The 21,368-nt window shown below is 40.6% G+C and overlaps 1 protein-coding gene across 1 annotated transcript in view; it reads left to right on the forward strand.

Annotated features, from left to right (window-relative positions):
- Window positions 1-8,710: 8,710 nt before the first annotated feature.
- The window catches only part of Glurb (metabotropic glutamate receptor B), a 272,556-nt gene continuing 259,898 nt past the window's right edge, over window positions 8,711-21,368 (forward strand). The window contains exon 1 of the mRNA XM_031988488.2: window positions 8,711-9,580. Coding sequence (XP_031844348.2) covers window positions 9,097-9,580 — 484 coding nt within the window. The 5' untranslated portion in view covers window positions 8,711-9,096. The remainder of the gene's footprint in view (window positions 9,581-21,368) is intronic.

A 21,368-nucleotide genomic window follows, 5' to 3' on the forward strand; every position in this document is an offset into this window, starting at 1 on the left:
TATAGAATGATTTTTATTTGAAGAATTGAAATTTTGTAATAATACATTCTGTGCGAACAGTATGAGAATAAAAATTACTAGACATTTTTCAGTGTGATAAGCAAATTACATTCATGAAAATTGGAGGTTGCCAAAGCAGTCCCTGCTATACAGAATGATTTTCATTGGAAAAATCAAAATTTTGTGCTAATAAGATTTGAAAACGTTTAATGTGTAGGAGAAAGTATTCAAACGATTGCTGCGACAATAATGAAAGTCACCTATTACCGAGTCACCTAGGATCCACAGAAAGAGTTAAAAGGATTTAAAATTCTAAAAATCGTCTAATTACCTGAACTTCTAAATGATCCAAAAATTCCACTATAATGTCGAATGAAAGTTTCTCTTTGTTCTACGATACAATAACATAAAAAAGCAGAATAATAATCGTCATTGGTGCTGAAAAGAATAAAAGATATTTGTTAGAATGAATAATGGGAAGAATGTACGAAGTACTCGTCGACGGAAAGATAAAATATAATTGAAAAATATGCGCCTAAAAGGGACGTTCGTAAAATATAAGTTTATGGAGTAACGGTGCAAACTATTGGCCCATAAAGCAAATTTAAATATGGATGTATAAAATAAATTCGCGAAGTACGAGCCTACAAAATAAATCCGTAAAGTACAAGCGTGGAGAGTGTGTCCATAAAACACAGGGCCATAAAACAAATTTATAAAATGCGAGCCTACAAAGTATGTTCGTAAAAGACGGGGCCGTGAAGCAGTGTATAAAATATAAGCCAACAAAATAAATTTATAAAACAGTAGCTTGCAAAGTGAATTTGTAAAATGGAATGAGGATACGAGGAGAAATTTATAAAGCTATAATAAATAGGCGAAACAGTGTTATAAAGAATTCAATTATTTCGCGAATATCGCGCTACAGGTTCACAAAGAAATCAATAATAGCCTCGCTCTAACGGCACAAAGTCAACGTCTCGGATACAGCGAACACTTGATGCGGAATAAATTTCTCTCTGCTTTATAGAGCGCCGGCAAATAAAGGCTCTATCAATTCCGAATAAATATTACCTCCCGTTTGACCCATCGAGACCTGTTATCGATCTGAATATTCTTCCACGTGAAAAAGAAATTTAAAATAATCTGTATATTAATTTCAATTATTCCCTTATTCTCCACTGACCGATTCACTTAACACAACTACCGCACGAGACGAAATGATCAGCTTCAAGATTCTTATTTTGCGATTATTCTAAATAATAATAATCAATTTTATAAATTTACAAATAAAATTGAATGCAGAAATATTAACTGCTCAAATGTCGAGGAATCTGTTTTTCTAATTTTTAAGGACAATTTTCATTTATTTATAGAAAATGATCTTAATACAAGTTTCTCGGAATTTGTCAAGAGGAATCTTAAAATTGGAACTTAATAATTATGTCCTACAATTTTGTATTTTCTTCTAAATTAACAAATAACGGCAAAATGAATCTATTTTTATTTCTTCGCATCTAAATGTACAAATGTCACTTCAGATTTCTTAGTAAAATATGTATTCACAAAGGAATGATAAAAAATCGTGTCAAATAAATTTTAATTTTGCAAAACTTAAAATCAGTTTCATGAACGTCATTTTACATTTCCTGGTCATAATACGTATTCGCAAAAGAACGATAAAGATCGCGTTAAATAAATTTCAATGTTTCAAAAATCAAAATCAATTGGATGTACGTCACGTGAGATTTCTTGGTGGAAATGTGGATTCACAAAAGAACGATAAAAATCGTATCAAATGAATTCTAATTATGCAAAAACCAAAATCAATTGGATGAACGCCATGCGAGATTTCTTGGTAAAAAGTATTCATAAGAAACCGATAAGAATCGTGCCACATGAATTTCAATGTTTCAAAAATCGAAATCAATTGGATCAGCGTTCATTGAAGTAAAGTTAATGATTCGATCAGTTCGACCGAAGTTCGAGTTAAAGACTGAATTGAGAATCGCGAACAGGGAGGAAGTCAATCAACGCGGCTTATTCTGACAGACGAACGTCAGCGGCCGAGCATCTTCCGCGAATGGAATCGTAATTTGGCAGCGTGCCAGCCATGCCGAAAGACACACACACAGTGACGGGGCCACCGGTTTGAATAACGAGACATTTCGTCGTTCATCTTTGCCGCGGCAGGCCTAATGGCAATATTCCAAGCCTAACCGGAGCTGATGGTCAGCCGCGGTTACCTCGCGCGTCATCAATGGCCGTTTTAACAATTCCTGTTTAATGGATAAGCAATTCCGTTCGCCAATCGAAAATACATCGCCCCAGTCGGAGTATTCCTTGGATTTTGTACGATTAATAGGCTGCAGATTGTTATAAAGATCCAAACTATGGATATTTTAAGACTTGTCAATTCACAAAATTTCGAGGTCAATCTTGGTGATTTCAACTTAATGATACGTTTGAGGTAACATTGAGAAAGGAATGATACAGGTATTTTTAGAGATTTTATTAGATGTCAATTTTTAGATAGGAAAATGTCTCAAGATCTGTAAACTGAAATTGAAAAGAATTATGAAAGCTGAAGATTGCAGTAACATTAGTGATGCAAAAATAATATAAATATTTTTAGAGATTTTATTAGATATCAATTTTTAGATAGGAAAATGTCTCAAGGTCTGTAAACTGAAATTGAAAAGGATTATGAAAGATGAAAATTGCAGTAATATTAAAGAAATAAAAAGATATGAATGAAAATGGGTTGAAAGAAATGTTAGGATTGCAACAGAGTTGATAAGAATATGATTTCTTTGTTACATGCATTGTTATCGCGATAGAATTATGAACAGTATTTCATATTTCAGTGAAACTGTGTGTTTCATTACGTCCTCGCACGCTCTCGAATGCGGAGAATGCATTAAATCCGGCTGTCTAATGATTAATCACGCTGCTATCATGATATCTGCATACGAAAGCCAGAGTACCGTTAATTGAAAACCTCTCACCGCGAAGAAATATTGAAAAACACCAACAAAGGGAGAGAGCGCCGGTGAAATTCGCTTAAAGAAGATAGTCACGTTCCTGTCGTAACCGTGTTACTACACTTCAATCTCCAGCGTGGATAAGACACGCGTGATCGCGAAGATTTAGGGTTTAAACCTCAAATTTGAAAATTTAGATTTGAAACTACAAGATATTCTCGGCAACGAGGAACAGTTTCACGAACTCATACCAATACAGTACGAACAAGCATAAAAATAAATACAAACACCAACCCAATCAAACTATAATCCCAAAGGAAATTTCACTCCTTGCACTAATCACAATTACCACAAAACTTCCATTCAACATTCCCACTTCACTGAGAAAATAAAATTCCCATATAATCAACCTCACCTTTCCAAGCATCAATATTCCCCATTCTCTCAAACGCATACAAACAAACTTTAACACTAGAACTACCAGGTGAGTCGAAATTACCAATTCCTAATTTTTCCAATTATTACAAATCTACAACACACTTCTTTAAGAAACGATTAAACAACCAGATTTAGCAATACCTAAACTAAAATATACCAATTAAAATCTCAAGAAATTCCTTCAACTTTTCCAAAGAAATTTCAAAAGACACTTTGAGTACTCGGTAATTCTATCAACCGGTTTACCATTTTTACACAACTCTCACAGCAATATATTATAGTGGTTGCTATTAGATATTGAAAATGTGGATCTTCAGTAAAAAGAGAATTAGGAAACAATATATATGTATTTAATGAGATAAAGAAACAATGTGGACAACACGTAAAAATACAACTTAATACCACGAAGGCCAACACACGACTCTATCACGCACAAAAATGTCCTCCGCTGTCTCTCACCAAAATGTCCTTCTCGCACGCTTTCCCACCCGCTTTTAACACACCCCCATTCGCTCTGTCTTCCTCACCCTTGCACCGTTCTCACTCGCATCTTTCGTCCATAGTCAAAATTCACGCAGTCACGTACACGCCTTTCTCACGGTCCAGTCGCTCAGTTCCAGACACTCTTCCTCGCATTCTTTCAGCCACTCGAGATTTTCTAAACGCAGTCACACCATTTTCCAAACATCCCGGCGCCGGTCCGTCGCAATACGACCTGGTCGCCCTTACGCACGCACAACAAACCATTCATCCTACAATAAATATTCTAGATACTACAATATTTATAAGAAACGATTCTGACATTCATATTAACTATCACCCGACAATCAATGCACGAATTTCAATTCGAGCGGCGACGCCCGTGACGCAGCCTCAGCTCGCCGATTCTGAACGGTCCCGAATTATTCTCGTTCCAGGATCAGGACATGACCGCCACGGGAGAAAGGTGATGCGTCGAAACAACTGTTGGCTGGCCGTCCTGGCCGTTTCGACGGTGCTGCCTATTCTACGTCACAGTTCAGCGAGAGAACCGTTCCCGGCCGTTTATGAGCACCCCGAACACCGGGCGAACCGCAGCAAAGCAGCTTACCCGGCTAATCAACCCGCCCATCGCGCGGGAACGAACGACGACGGAACGGTTAGCATATTTCGCGACGGTACACCGAATACTGCCGCAGACCCTGTACCGCGTCCGCCCCGGAACAACCGGCCCGAATCCAGCAAAAACGGCAAACCGACCGACTCGGTAGCAATCCCCTGGCGACGGTCCAACCGACATGCAAATCCTGTCGACGCTATCTACGCCGAAGCAAAAAACAATCGTAGACGGCCGCCCGCGGAGGAAGCTAAGCTTGTGAATGGAGACGCCGTGGGAGGGTCCGAGGACGATGCAGCTTCCGTAGACGGATCCAACATCGCGAACGGATCGTCTGTAGAACAGGATGGATTTAATGGATCTCCCGCGGAGGAAGGGAAGTTGAGTGGAGTTTCTGGTGAAAAATACAAGATTAACAGTGGAGCCTCTGGAAGAAAGTTTGGATCTTCCGGCGAAGAGTCGATCGATGGAGCCTCTGTAGGAAATTCGAGATTCAGAGGTAGACTCTCTATAAGGGAAGCTAAACTCGGACGTGTTGTGGAAGAATCTGTGTTAAATGCATCCTCTGTAGAAGATTCGAAATTCGAATATGGAATCTTTACAGAAGAAGCTAAACTCGATGGACTTTCTACAGAAGAATCTTTCAATGGATCCTCTGTAGAAGATTCTAAACTCGAAGATAGAATCTTTACAGAAGAAGCTAAACTCGATGGACTGTCTGCAGAAGAATCAACATTCAACGGATCCTCAGTAGAAGATTCCAAATTCGAAGATGGACTCTCTATAGAAGAAGCTAAACTCGATGGAGCTTCTGCAGCAGAAAAGTTCGATGGCTCCTCTGTGGACAGTTCCAAGTTCAAAGACGGAGTATCGACGGAAGAATCTGAGGTTAAGAAACTTGTTACGAACAGATCGAAGCTCAATGGGCTGTCTGCGGAGGAATACAAGCTGCGCGGGCTCTCTCAGGAGAAGCCAACTGCCAAAGTAGCAATTTCCAAAGAACGATACAAAGGAGAAAGTCCGTTTAAGCATGCGTACGAGAAACTAAGAGGCGACCTTAGACCTTCGATAGAGGCCAGTGGATCTAATAACTCTCGATCGCTGGAGGATTCTCGGAGACAGATGCCGGCTGGGAAGCAAGTTTCAGGCGAGCAACGTTTATCGTCGTGGATTTCCCGCGGCGCGATGAAGATCTCGCCCGGGAGGAGCGACGACGTGACGCGTGGGGACTCCGGGATCGCTGGGGCGACGGTGCGAAGCAGTAAAAGAGGAACCGGCCGGGGAAGGGAGCGAAGGAGTTCGCAGAAGAATCTGGCGTACCGGGGCCATCGATATTTCAGTCACGTCGACGGCAGTCTCCGCGATGATGACTCGGTGACGAGGTACCTAGGCGAAGCTGGAACGAGAGCCAGCTCGGAGGATCGAGCGATAGAGTCGGGAAAATTTGATGTGGCTGATAGAGAGCGTAAAAACACTGTGTTCCCTGAAATCTCGAGGAGCCCCCATATTGGAGAGCGTTACGCGGGGCTCAACAAAATTGATGATGTCCACGGAGAGCAAGAAGTGGATGAGTACCAATTAACTGCAGGCGCATCAGCAAAAAGGAATATTGGAAGTTCGGATGAACCGAGGAGGGAGAATGGTTTTTATTCGATCGACAGGGACACTTTCGGTAAAATCGACGGCGCGAGAGAGAGCGCCGCGCTGCCGATAGTGGAGACCTTTCGCGTCGGAGAGAGATCCGTGTCGAAATTCGGTGATCACGGAGAGCAAACAACACGTCGGTTGATACAAGAAGTGGATGGTGAGACGTCGGAAAAACCAACAAGCAAGATCAACGGAGAACAGCGTCGCCTGTTCCCGAACTTCCTAAGGTCGAGACTCAGCCAGCAGGATAAAACGCTGTACAATCTGATTAACGGCAAGCGCAGGCACCGCAGACACATTAAAATCACGGATGAACGGTACCCATTAACTTCCAGCCCGCCGAGCGCACGCGAAACTCGCGTAAACTTCGCCGGATCCGGCTCGCAGTTCCACTCGGCGGCCGCTGAGCGCGTTTCGCGGGGGGTTGGGAACGGGGATCCGGGACATTCGGGTTCTTGGCAGGTGCGGTGTCGCGTCCCGGCGTCTTGCGAATCGACGGGGACAGCGACAGATGCTGCACGTGTGCGCGATGTCTCGTCGAAGCGGAGATTAAAGGCGAAGAACGAGGATCTTGTAGACAATAAGAGTCCCCGTTCGACTGATCGGACTGCAAGCGCTATCGGCAATGCTCGTTCGATGTCCAATGGACTGGAAGAAGCTCCTTCGATCTTAAGAAACGGGAAACTCGATGGTACCAGCGACACGTTCGACTCTGATGCACTTGGCGGAGGACGTGAGCTGCTGGATGATGAAGGTGGCGCATCCTCTAACAAGTCTGATGACTCTTATGCGGGTTTTAACGCATCGGAGGATTCTAAGGTGAACGCTGAGTTTGGGGGACGGAAGGCTGTCAAGGATGTGGAATTAAAGGTAATGGCCGGGGATGCAGCAGTGAAAGATCAATCTGGAAGTGTAGGTGCTAACGAGGGTTTAAGGGTTGCGGAAGCAGTGGGCGGCGCAGGAAATCTGGGGTGCGCCGAGGGAGATAGCGGGATAGATTGCGAGGATAAAAATGTGAAGCTGAGTGGACTGAACGATGAAGATAAGGGCAATCGGGAGGCTTCAACGGATAGATCCAATTATGTTGTCAATGAGAATGGCGGGGTGGATGATGGCGATGGGGGCGGGAGGGAGGATGAGGAATGGCGATGTTTGAGAGGAGATTGTGCACCTGGCGCGGTGGAAAATTTAAAGGTGGGCGGCGGGGATGATCGAAGAATAATTGGGAGATCTAGTTATTCTTCGAGTTACGACATGAACGGAGATCTCGAGGCTAATGGATTGGCGAGGAGTGGTGAAAAATTCGGGCAGTTTGTTGAACATTACCAGGACGATTTTATGGGAAGTAATGATACCAGTAATGAACGACGTGAGTTAGAAAGGGATGGCGATGTGTCGAACGATAAGTCCAATTATTCGATGAATTATAATCGGGAGAAAAACGAAAGCAGACATTCTGCTGGGGTACACCGGGAAGATTATGAAAGTTATAATTTAATATTGAACGGAGAAAGCAATGACGATAAGAGAAGTGTGTCGAATAATGTATCCAACTATTCCATGAATTCTGATATTGAACATTATACGGGCAACAATGCAACAATTGATGTACCATTAAGTGATCAAGCTATTACGGACCAGAGTAATCTAACAATGTTAAATAAAGAATCCACCTCGGCTATAAATCACAGTGAAAAGGAAACTTCAGCGGGTAAAAACGAGGAACATGAAAATATCCATAAGAAAGGGTTCATCGGCAGCAATATCGCGAACAATAGAAAATTAAGCGAGCAAAGTGATCGAACGGATAATCGAAGCGGACCGAACGAAGAATCCCCTTATTTCCCGAGCGACAATACAAATAAAGATCCCGAAGATAAAGGACCCGCACAGATGAGCGAAGAACAGAGCCGGCTAGACAAAGATGATTCGAGAGACTCGAGCGCTGCCTCGTCGATAAAAGGATCGACGGACGTAACAAAGAGCCCGCGGAACGCGCTCGCGGATTCCGAACGTGGCTCGGCTGCAGTCGGAAATTACCCTTACCTGAAAAACCTCACTAACACTCGAACCAATAGAACCCTCTCCGACCGTCGTCTAATCACCAGAATCTCCCAAGAAATCCAGCCAAACATCCCGACAGGAAACCTCCCAGCAAATCCTCCAATAAGTCCCCAAAACTCAAACAACTCAAAAGAAAATCCTCCGAAGAATCCCGAAACGTCAAGCAAATCAAACGAAAACCCTTCGAAGACTCCCCAAAATTCAAACACCACGCAAGACCCTCTCGCCTCGACGGAAACCTTGGAAAGACTCTCGTCCTCGGAAGGCAACCGCGAATCCCGCGGGAATCCCCTGGAAAGTCCGGCGAGCGTAGAAAAAGCAGACGAATCGACACTTGTTCGCTGGTCCGCGTCGAACGGATCGATCTCGTTAGCGACCGAGCGTCGCGCCGCGAATTCCGGCGAAAAGCTTAATGGGCCAGAGGCGGACGCGCCGGTAATTGTTTTCGGCGGGCCGACGGGAAACGGCGGGGCGATCGGCGACGGGATCGGGGATAACGAACCGGTCGGATTTCGCCGGGATCGTGGGTCGACGGATAATGGAACGCGGAATGAGGTTAATCCGTCGGCGGAAGACGGACGGGTCGTCGCTGAAAGATTGGAGCCTCTGGGTAGCCCCGCGGAGCAGCTGCACGGCCGAAACGAGAGGAAATCCAGATCCTCCTACGGGAGCGGCGGGGCCAACCGTCCGACGGAGGACTCGTCGAATTTGCACGCGCTGACAGGACCGACGGGTATCGACGTCAACGTCGCCGGGGTATTGGCCGTCACGTCGGGGAAGATCGATTCCGGGGAGCAGAAGGTTGTCGATCGGTCCGCGCGGACGACGGAATTAATCGGGGACCGGGATCAAACGGTAACTAGCGAGATGTACGAGGGAGTGATTTACTCGCCGGATGACGTCACTAGCTGGCCGATAGAGGATCGGGACGTCGAAGCTTGGATCACTGCTAGCGGCATCGAGGACGACAGGTCCGATGTAGATATGATGGTCACGGGACTGGATAATGAGGATTACGTTAGGCTGAGTTTCGGGGATGAGTCCGCTGGGTCCGATAACGCCTCGTCCCATGACTCGGAGAGGGACAACCCGTGGCCCGTGAAGCACAGCGCCGTGGTGGAAGGTGATCTGGTGCTGGGCGGGTTGATGATGGTCCACGAAAGAGAGGACACGCACACCTGCGGCCCGGTGATGCCTCAAGGTGGCGTGCAGGCGCTGGAAGCTATGCTGTACACGCTGGACTGGCTGAACGAGAAGCAGATCGTGCCCGGCGTCAAGATCGGCGCGCATATTTTGGATGATTGCGATAAGGACACTTACGGGCTGGAGATGGCGGTGGATTTTATCAAAGGTAGGATTTATTTGGATCTTTGTGTATTGTTGTTGCGAGATTGGTACCCTTTGGGGATAAGTGTACTCGTGAATGGCGTGCGTTAGAATCATAGAATTTAAACTAGTCAAATAATTGGCTACAAAATAGAGATGAACAGATTAGATGATAAATCTTTTTTAGTGGAGACAGAAACAAAGGATGGATACGCTGAAAAGACAATTAACCCTTTACGAAGATTCTTTGAAATGTAGGAAACCTTCAACAGATGAAGCTAAATTGTATATTGATTGCTTAAATAACAGCAAACACAGAAACTACATGCTAATCTCTTGCTGTACGAGTAATTGAATCATTCGCCTGCGACTCAGTCTTCCAAATATGAACGTTTCATCTCGCCGAAATGTCGACATTCGTCCGCGAAGGGTTAATCGGACAATATAGGAATTGATAGGAAATTTAATCAGCAAAAGGAAACGCAGAATTTTAAATCCAATCGTTTGATCGGTTCCCAGTATGGTCAGTGTTAACTTACCCTCTATATAAAAGTTTAAGTTAATTAATTACTGAATTTTACTCGCCACTTTGCTATGGAAAATGAAATAAATAGATTACATGTTTGTTCAAACAGCTCGCAGAAATTAGAGCTTCAAGAACAGGGAATTGTAATGTAGATGTTAATAACGCGAAAGAAACTCGCGCCGTAGTGCATTGCGACGGAATAGTTATCGGTATGGGGCACGGGCATGGTTCGCGATGTTTAGGAGTAAAGGTCGAATCACATAAAAACCAACCGGATCTCCGACCGAGAGGTCGATCACGCCTGGCTGCGATCCGCGCAAAACAAGCGCTGCAGGATAATATATAGGGCTGGCATGCGAGCGACACTGACATTCCGTAAAATAATAGCAGTCGGAACGGATCGCTGTCAGAATATGAAAAAGTCGTGGTATCCGTCGAAATAGTCGTTAATTGTAATTAGGCGCAGAAGTCCGTTATATATTCACAATCGTTTGTAACCTGTGTGTACGTTTACGTGTCAATAAAAAGGATATATCGTACAATAATGTATATTCTCGTGATTGCGTCAATCAAAATCGACTTAAACTGTTAAGGAATAATGTTTAAAAGATTCATCCATAACTCTGGCGTTAACAATAACAGATCATTTCTAATTCTCGTAGGAAATAGTTTGAATACTTTTTAAATTCTTCATCTACGAAGGGTTAATCTATTTTAATTTGTTCCTAGCGTGACGTTAACACATTGCATGCTGGCTAATTTTCAGAAAACTGAATTGCGCGGATGGCAATTTTCACTGAGGTCAACTTATATCACTGTACATAGAAAAACTCAGATATCATATTGTAATATATTTTAAATAGATGATCAATTCGAATGAAATTTTATATTTTCTTCAATGCTGCGGTAATTGGCGAAGTTGCATAGCTAAGTGTCTTTATATAAAACCAAGATTTCTCGTTACCAGTACGCAATGTGTTAGTAGATATTGCTTAACCAATTTCACTAATTGTCTACGTCGACCTCTATTGGTGAACTAATCCTTCGTCTACTTTGTCTGAACGACCACTGGTCTATTCTACTATCAAATCCAATCGTTAGTCTGTTAATGTGATTCGTTCAACCGCTGATCTACACTACTGGCTTCAAAGTCACTGACATGTACTCGACCTAATCCGCCGTTAACCTACTGTCAAAAGCAATCGCTAACGTGGATTCCTATCCACTCACTGATCCATATTGTTTTCACGAATCATTCACGTACGTATATCGCCCGTTTCCTCAGACATTAGCCTGCACAATACACCTGGCTAATCACCGACCCACACCAACTTGACTCGCTAAACGCACGTATAGAATTGTTCGCCGCATAAACACCAGATTTGTTCACTTACGATGCAACGAGCGTGTACCCTATTTGCATAACCGCTGACAACTACTCTCCCCGTGTCATGAGACAGCAAACCTACAGTGCTCTCGCGTCTGCTCCGCCATTGTCTACTTTCTATCGCACACAACACGAAATCAGCGGCGCGTGTCAAATAAATTATTAACCCTTTGTGTCGTGTACCTTGTTTTCCACCGACGTTGTTCGGTAGTTAAACTAGTACGTCGCACGCCGAGTTAACTTTGTGCGAATTTTTAGGTTTGTGAAGTGGACTGTATTTACTTGTGAAAATCAGTGTAGTGACTCGAAATATGTTCGATGCTCTTTATTTGCTTGTTTGACTATTTGTTTCCAACTATGATTCTCGACTCACTGGGCCTCCCAGAATCGTCTTCGACGACACCTCCGCAATGTCGTCTTCGCGGGGGTGAAGACGTTCTGGTTGGCCCTTTTCGATCTAAAATGGTTGTGGAAGGGAGACACAGTCCCTTCCCTTCTGGTCTTCCTAGTTGCTAAAGTTAATAACTAATTCGTCCCGTTTGCAATCGCCGACCGTGGCAGGTAAAAAGCAAGAAACGCTTGGCCTTAGTAGCACATGCTAACGGACGGGCAAGAGAGTTAAAAATACTGGTGACTGGACACCAGATGTAAACAATAGGCAAAGAAAATCTACAGCAATAATCGCGGGCCTTATGGGTTCAGGGATTTATGGCTGCCACGGTCCCTTCTCGTAATACCGTAAGGACGATTGCAAGTTGTGAACGGGACGACGGCTCCTATTATTCCGAAAAAACTACCAAATGTACAATAAGCCTTAGAAAACATAAAAAGTGTATACAAACTAAAAAGTACGATGGTTTTAAGGGGTCGGACGAAACGTTAAGGCTGTAAGTGGCCTTAACACTTTGCACTCGAGAGATCACTCTCAGTCACCACTTTATTTAACACAGCGAAGCTATGAAGTTGAATATTCAGTATTTTAAATTAAACTTTGCGTTACTATAAGAAATATTTCAATAAAATAGCTTTGTCGCTTAATTCATCCACGAGTTGTTAAATTAGTTTCAAATAATGTCGTCTACATCTCGTCGAAAAATGTTAAATATTTCCAGTGGCAAACTTTCGAGCAGAGTTATTACAATATTTTATTTGAAATGCATTTCAAAAAACAGTTAGTTTATACAGAGCTTGAAATCAAATACAAAGTTGAATATCTAATATTTCAAATTAAACTTCGCATTGTTACGTCATACGTCAAAGGGTTAAACAACACATCGTCAAATACTACGTACACAGCTGCCTCGCAGAAGTGAAATTTCAATTTATATTCCATTCGCACTCGAACTTCATTCGATGTCAGCAACTCGACGAAACAATTTCCCGTGCAATCGATTCATAATCACCGGATCGTGTAATAATTAAGGCTAGCCTTCGCCGGGTGCCCGAAGTTTTCAGCGGAAGTACGCTCGGCGGGACGCAATTTTGCAAATGCAGGTTGCATTAAAATGACGGTAATTCCGTTCGGTAGAAACCAAGGGCGCAGAGGGGAAGGGGGACGTACGCGCAGAACGGCGCCCGCCCGGCCGGCGCGCCGCGGAATTCATTGTCTCGAATGCGATAATTAGGAACAACGAGCGGGAGGGCCGCATTAACTTTCAAATAAATGACTCTCCGTGAACGGTTAATATTAACAGCCCCTAGGTATTGAAAGAAGGAGAGTAATTAAACCGAGCAACCCGTTCGCGGCTGCGGTCCCTTCCTTTGTTCGTCGCGCGACTCCGGCTGAAAAACTCCTCGATGCATTTTTCATCGTCACGGCACAAAAGCGTCGACGTGAAAGAATTAAGTAATATTTCCCTGGCTGCGATTCGGCTGAATGCCGCAAACAACCGAAGTAATCCGAGCATTCCGCGGGATTATACTCGCAGGACGGTCGCAGCTGCAAGATGAAGTCATGTGCCGTTCACAGTTCCCCGGGAACGCGGCCCGTCGAAATTCCATTGTCCGTTTACCGGCGTGCGAATGAGGAATTACCATGATACCGGGCTATCATGGAGTCCGGCCGCTGTCACTCTTATTCGCGGCGAAATCGAATTACACGCCGCGCTGGGAACACCCTTTGCCGCGCGTTTAAGTAACTCCGGGGAAATTTCCTGCTTCTGCGTCGCGCACGGCTCTGTTAGGAATAGCTTCGCGTTAAATTGTCATTTTGTCGGTGGATGTTTTGTTCATTTATTGTGGGGTATAGTGAATTGATTGTTAATGTTTTGTATTGGTTTGCGGGGGTTTGTTTCTTGCTGTTGGTTTTAGTATTTGAAGGTTTGGGTATTGAAGATTTTTTAAGATTAGAACTACCGCGAATTGATTGTTAATGTTTTGTAATGGTTTGTGGGAGTTTGTTTCTTGCTGTTGGCTTTAGTATTTGAAGATTGTTTAAGATTAGAACTACCGCGAATTGATTGTTAATGTTTTGTATTGGTTTGCGGGGGTTTGTTTCTTGCTGTTGGCTTTAGTATTTGAAGATTGTTTAAGATTAGAACTACCGCGAATTAATTGTTAATGTTTTGTATTGGTTTGCGGGGGTTTGTTTCTTGCTGTTGGCTTTAGTATTTGAAGATTTTTAAGATTAGAACTACCGTGAATTGATTGTTAATGTTTTGTATTGATTGTAGGAGTTTGTTTCTTACTGTTGGTTTTAGTATTTGAAGGCTTGTGTATTTGGAGATTGTTTACCACTAGGACTACCGTGCATTTAATACGACTTATATGTAATCTCTATGAAAATTGTAATAGATTGTTTTCAGTTTCTTCAGATATTCATTATAGTATTCAAATGAAATTATTCTGAAGATTATTTCGCATATTCAATGCGTTTAAGAGATCAATAATTGCGAAATGAAACAATCGAAACCAGTCGATCTGACTGGTACGGTAGTTCCAATGTTAAGTATAAATTAGTTGTACTATAATTATATAAATGAAGATAGTAGTGGATTAACATAAATTGGAATAGAAAAGAATAACTGAGCTTATCTGATTCGAAAGTAGTATTCTAATAAAAATGCTTCGAAGCTCTCGCAGAAACGTAATATTCTACATATTCGTAAAGTAAAAACTGTTTGTGCTTTAAGAACAAAGAGACAGTCCCCTTGAGGGTTCAATTTCTTTAATGCTAAATCGAGTCTTCAGATGCTCGTAATGCTTCCGGGAAACTGGCAGAGCAAATGTTCCCTCAGCCATAAACATGTTCCTACTCTCTAAAATGGAGGCAACTATTTAGAGCGCGCAAGGGCGGGAAAAAATTGAAATAAACCAATCCACCTGAAACTTCAATTTTTCTAATGTCTTGAAAGAACTTCCGTTCGCAGCGGTATCTCAACGAAAGTGCCAGTTGAAATGTTCCCCGGGTCATAAACGCGATCGGTTTATTCCTAAAAATGGAAACAACTATTTACGACGTCCCGGGAACAAGCGCCACTCTAACAAACTGCTCGAGTTTAATTTTTCTAATGTCCTAGGAAAACTTTGCTTCGCTTATTCCCCACGGCGGCAGTTACCACGGGACGGTATGTCACAAATGAACGTCTCCCATCCGCCTCTCGCCGCGGTAACGCTTTCTCACTGTCGAACTCGTCCCGTGAACTCGCCGTCCCAGAATTCCACGGGAAACTTTAAAGGCCGGACGTGGAAGTTCGCTTGACGATACTTCGAACGAAACAACGGCTGGTATATCTTCCGCTGCTCTATATCAATTGTTAACACATTGCGCACTGTTAACGAGAAATCTCGTTTTTATATACAGGCATTTAGTTATGCAATTTAGCTGATTACCACAGAATTTAACAGAATATTAACCAGTTAACTGTGGAATTTAGTTTGAAAAATCTCTCATTGTGCGCGCAATAGAATCAAATAATGAAGTGTATTGAAACGAAGAAGAACTACATGTTTGTCTCAAAAAATAAATAATCCATCGTTGAAAAAGTTAGCACCATTAAGAGTTTTAAGGTGACGTGTATACTCGTCAAACATAGTTAACTGGTTTAATTTCGAATTTAGATATTATTAGATAATAATGTGATATCTGAGTTTTCGTATGTGATATAAGTTGATCCGATTAAAATTGCCATCTGTAGAATTCAGTTTTCTGATTAGCCGGTACAGAATGTGTTAACGATCAATAGTGCGAGTCACTTCCCAAAGTATCAGAAAAATTGGAAAATGGAATTTACGTATTAATTAAGTGTTTCGTCTATTGGGAATAGATATATATTCAGTTATCATTAGTGCAGTTCAATTAATTATACCGGGTTTTATAAGCGATTGGGTAGCAAAAAATTAGCATTCAGAAACGGGTCAGAATAAAAGAAATTTCGGAAATTTTCATGTAGCTCACAAAATTAGGTTTCATGTCAGTCACTGGAAACTCGAATAATATTCTCGTTGTTAATAACTTAATATTGTGACTTTTAGTAGTTATTTACTGTGTTTTATATATTTACATAAATATTTATTATATCTTCAAATACAGGATACAGTAAAGATCTATATAAATAGAATGAATATTAAAATATATAATAAATATCTATACGAATAGAATGAATATTAAAATAGGTAATAAATATCTATATGAATAGAATAAATATTAAAATATATAATAAATATCTATATAAATAGAATAAATATTTATGACTATATAAAGTTATAGTATTTAATTATATAAAGTTTGATTCGATGATACATATATCAGTCACGATCCCAATTATCGTCCACAAGAATTTATTAACGAAAAATCGAGGATCATCGGATCCGAGGGAGAATCATCTAACTTTTTACATTTTTTGAGTTCCATCTGACCCTCTGCGCGGCATATGGAAACCCCCCGGCCATCGAGAGAGACGCGTTCGACACCGAGAGGACTCGCATAATTCTCCGTGAAACTTTTCCAGGCCGGTGACGTTTTTCCCTCTATTTTTTCCCTGCCGACGACGTCGAGCTATTATTCATCCGCGAGACGCCGGGCCACGGTTTATATCAAGCGAATCACGCGGTTTCAGAAAAGTTTCCGGCGAGACCCGCCCCGAAATCAACGGAGCCACGTCGACGGGGCTTCGTTAGCGGTGGAAGTTCCTGCCGCTTTAACAATTTGTATTTGCCCGGCGAAGGAATCGCGATGGATACAGGGAAACCGGTTTAGCGGAGATCCGTCCAATTACGGCGGAGTTTCTAAGAGTTTTCCGTCAGCGCGGCCCGTTTTTTTTGTTCTGCCGCTGATGCCTTGTTACCTTTGACCTGGTTACGCTTTTCAATGGCAAGGTCGCTATTCTTGTTTTACATGACTGCTACAAGAGCGTAGATTGTATAAATGATGTGAATTCGTTTGAGTGTTCGAAGTAAAATTAAACATTACGAAATTGATTATTCTGTATTCCTTTATAGAATGTGTAAAAACACATTTATTGAATATTCAATTTCTGTATATTTGGCTTGTATTTATTTAAATCAATTTATTGAATAATTTATGAGAAAATCGTCTGTGCCTTTTCCATAATTGCGAAAGAAGCGACACGAATCGTTTTGACCCATTTGGTTGTTCTAGTGTTAATATAGTCTGTTTTATTCCAGTTGCTTCGTCTGACTAATGACAGGTGTATATCACTGATGCGGTTTAAAAGAGATTATTTGATTATTGTTTATCCCGTTGCGAGTACTAGATATCCGATCGTACAATGTGATTGATTGTCACTTCGCTATTTTCAGTTGCTTCCGTCATCTGTCTGATTTAACGCTGGCTCGTTCTACTTGGAGTTCCTTCATCGTTCAATTGGTAATATCCTTATAGATTCGACTGCTCTGTCGATACGTCAATTTAGATCATACTAAGCTGTCATTATGAGACGAGCAGAATATAACATCAAAATTTTCAATCAATACAAAACTTTGTTTTATTTTTACATTTACTTTTACGCTTTGTTTAATCAAGGACTGTCCTATTTGATTCAATCACATATATATCATTTCTCTTCAAAATTTAAACAGAACAATAACAAAGAATTCTCTAATAATTCCCTTACTATTTCAAGAGTCACTAATTCCAAGAACAATTGTGGATAGATCATTTCTCGCTACGTATACAGTGTCAAAATTTAAACAGAACAATAACAAAGAATTCTCTAGTAATTCCCTTCTTTATTATTTCAAGAGTCACTAATTCCAAGAACAATCGCGGATAGACCATTTCTCGCTACATATATAGTGTCAAAATTTAAACAGAACAATAATAAAGAATTCTCTAGTAATTCCCTTATTTATTATTTCAAGAGTCACGAATTCCAAGAACAATCGTGGATCGATCATTTCTCGCTACGTATACAGTGGCAAAATTTAAACAGAAAAATAATAAAGAATTCTCTAGTAATCCCCTTACTATTTCAAGAGTCACTAACTCCAACAACAATCGTGGATCGATCATTTCTCGCTACATATACAGTGGCAAAATTTAAACAGAAAAATAATAAAGAATTCTCTAGTAATCCCCTTACTATTTCAAGAGTCACTAACTCCAACAACAATCGTGGATCGATCATTTCTCGCTACATATACAGTGGCAAAATTTAAACAGAACAATAATAAGAAATTCTCTAGTAATTCCCTTATTTATTATTTCAAGAGTCACTAATTCCAACAACAATTGTGGATCGATCATCTCTCGCTACGTATACAGTAGCAAAATTTAAATTTCAGGAAACTCGCTCGAAGCGTCGTTCCTAGACGAACAAAATATTAACCCGGGACAAACCTAGTATCGATCACATAGGCCACCGTAACCATCCCGACCAATCACGAATTCACGCTGCCCCGTGATGATTAAAATTCTGCAGATATATTTATAGTGTCGCCGTTACGTTTCCGCTCGGCGGCCGTGTTTCCAAATATTGGACATTTAATCACACTTTCCGCGGCCGAATAAAACACGCGCGTGTCGAGCCCCCGACGGCCGGGCGTGTATAATTGCTGGCCGAGATTGAACTGAAGCATTCAACGAATTACTACTATGTTTTAATTAACACCGCGCCGTGTTTTCCTCCATTCCCCGTTATCGTCACGGCAACTATCAACTCTACGAACAAGGGTAACGCGAAGCAGATTAAACACGAGCAGCTTCGAGATACGGCCGGCTATCGTTTCAAAGAGTGCGCGGAAGAAAACGCGAAAGAAGGAGAGCGAAATGCGGGCCGGCGTAAAAGGGAAACGGATTTTTAATTAAACGCGTTGTTCGCGTAAACTGAAAGGGAATATACACTGCCAAGGGACGGACTCGGATCACGTGTTCTAATATTACAGTTTCGTGTTGGGGAAGCTGTAATGCAGATTAAAACGCGTCTTGCATTTCACTTCCGCGAGGAACGGTAGTCTCGAGGATTCGTAAGTTTGTACGTGAAGAATATCTGGAGGAAGATACTAAGAAACATAATTTGAATAATATTCTATTTGAATAAAGAAAACAAAGTCAAACTTTTATATAGTTTTATATAGTTTTATATAGTTTTATATAGTTTTATATAGTTTTATGTAGTTTTATGTAGTTTTAGGTGGTTTTATATAGTTTTATATAGTTTTATGTAGTTTTATGTAGTTTTAGGTGGTTTTATATAGTTTTATATAGTTTTATGTAGTTTTATGTAGTTTTAGGTGGTTTTATTCAGTTTTATATATACAGTATTTTATATTATAGTAGACTGATTTGAAAAATTAAACTTTCTCAAAAATTTTGATAAGTATTATTATAAGGTTCTGTGTATTAATAGTATTTTATTAATATTAAGTACTAGCTATTTCATTAACAACATCCATGAGGAATTAGCGAGAAATGAATTATTCCTGAAAGTAGAGATATCAAGGATTAGTCAGACCAACCTAGAGTATTAACGCTCCATTATGCGAGTAGTCCAGGAAAGGATTGAAATAAATTCCCTACGTAATGAAGCCGTACACTAAAACACGGTCCATTAAAATTGTTTTGAACTGTCGGCGTAAACGGAATTGCCCATTTCCTATGTACACATTTTTCCGGGACAGAATTATCGTTCCAATACTCGGTGCATTAAGCGAAACTCGAACCGCTTTAATGTCTCATTATTTAGTCGGAGGAAGTTAAGGACACTGTGAATTCTCGTCTGCTCCGGCTATTCGCCGGGAATTTTCCTTGCAGCTATCATTAACATACACTTAGAGCGCCGTTGTCGTTGTACGCGTCACCATTTAATACCATTCTGCATTTTATACTGCGCAACCTGTAAATACACGACACATCGACGGGGTATTTACCTTATCGCTATTACGGTGATCGCTTAAGCATTGAAAATTGTTATCGCGAAAGGTGCATTTTAAGTACAGCGGGCGGCGAGGGTATTCGAACACTGCTGCGGGGAATACATTATCGTGGGAAAGTTGTGAGCTGTATAACAGTTTATTGAAGAAATTTGCAATTTAAATATAGGTGAAACGTATGTGAAACATATTTTTAAATGTATGTGAAATATATGTGGAACATATTTTTAAATGTATGTGAAATATACGTGGAACATATTTTTAAATGTATGTGAAATATATGTGGAACATAATTTTAAATATATGTTAATTATACATGGAACTTATCTGAAATATATGTGGAACATAATTTTAAATATATGTTAATTATATATGAAACTTATCTGAAATATATGTGAAACATATGTGGAGCATATTTTTAAATATATGTGAAATATATGTGGAACATATTTTTAAATGTATGTGAAATACATTTGGAGCATATTTTTAAATATATGTGAAATGTATGTGGAGCATATTTTTAAATATATGTGAAATATATGTGGAGCATATTTTTAAATATATGTGAAATATATGTGAAATTTAGAAAAGAATACTGCCCTATGAAAACAAGTTATGGGAGGTTTATTTCTATCATTAAACAGTTGGTTAATTATTATCTTATTGTATCGATCACACGATACTTTTATTATTCAATACAAATAATATGCAATTTTCGAATATTTTTATTGGAGATTGTATGTGTCTGTATGCGAGGATTGCTGTCATAAGGTGACGTTAGTACCACTTTAAAACGATTTTCTATTTTCGACCTGTATTCCCAATTTCGCTGAAAATCTTCCACCTTATCGCTAACTTCAGCTCGAAGAGTTTGAACGATAAACTCTTTAGAATTCAATTTCCTTGAGAAGGATATCGTAAATGCAAGGTCATCGCGGGTGGTAGTTCACCGTGAAGCGGTTTGCATTTGTGATAGATACACATTAGACGGCTGTGCAATGTTGCGTAACGAAGGTAGCTAATTAGAGCATCCTATTTACCGGAATGTCTGCAATTGTCCTTACGGTTTAACGTTTCACCTATCAACGCACTGTACACTGTACAAAGTCTTTCGTTAACATAAGAATCCAACCTATTCCTTTCCACCCACATATATCAAAATAATTATAAACACCTTCCATATAAAAATAATGCCTCAAACTAATATTATTCCTAAATAAAGCTAACATTACATTAGCTAAATTAACATCACAATATTATAACTATTACCTTACAATATTACTAACAAAAGTTCTTAATACAGCAATATCATTAATACATTACATACAAAAATGTAATGTTTATTACTATCAACATAATATAATAACGACAAACACTTCTCACTTCATCAGTATAATAAAATACTAAATAACTATTACATTACAATATTACTAACAAAAGTTCTTAATACAGCAATATCATACATTATTACATACAAAAATATAATGTTTACTACTATCAACATAATATACTAACGACAAACACTTCTCACTTCATCGGTATAATAAAATACTAATGTACCTTCTCGTA

Source organism: Nomia melanderi, chromosome 1 (genome assembly GCF_051020985.1).
Source record: "Nomia melanderi isolate GNS246 chromosome 1, iyNomMela1, whole genome shotgun sequence".
Classification (NCBI taxonomy): Eukaryota; Metazoa; Arthropoda; class Insecta; order Hymenoptera; family Halictidae; genus Nomia; species Nomia melanderi.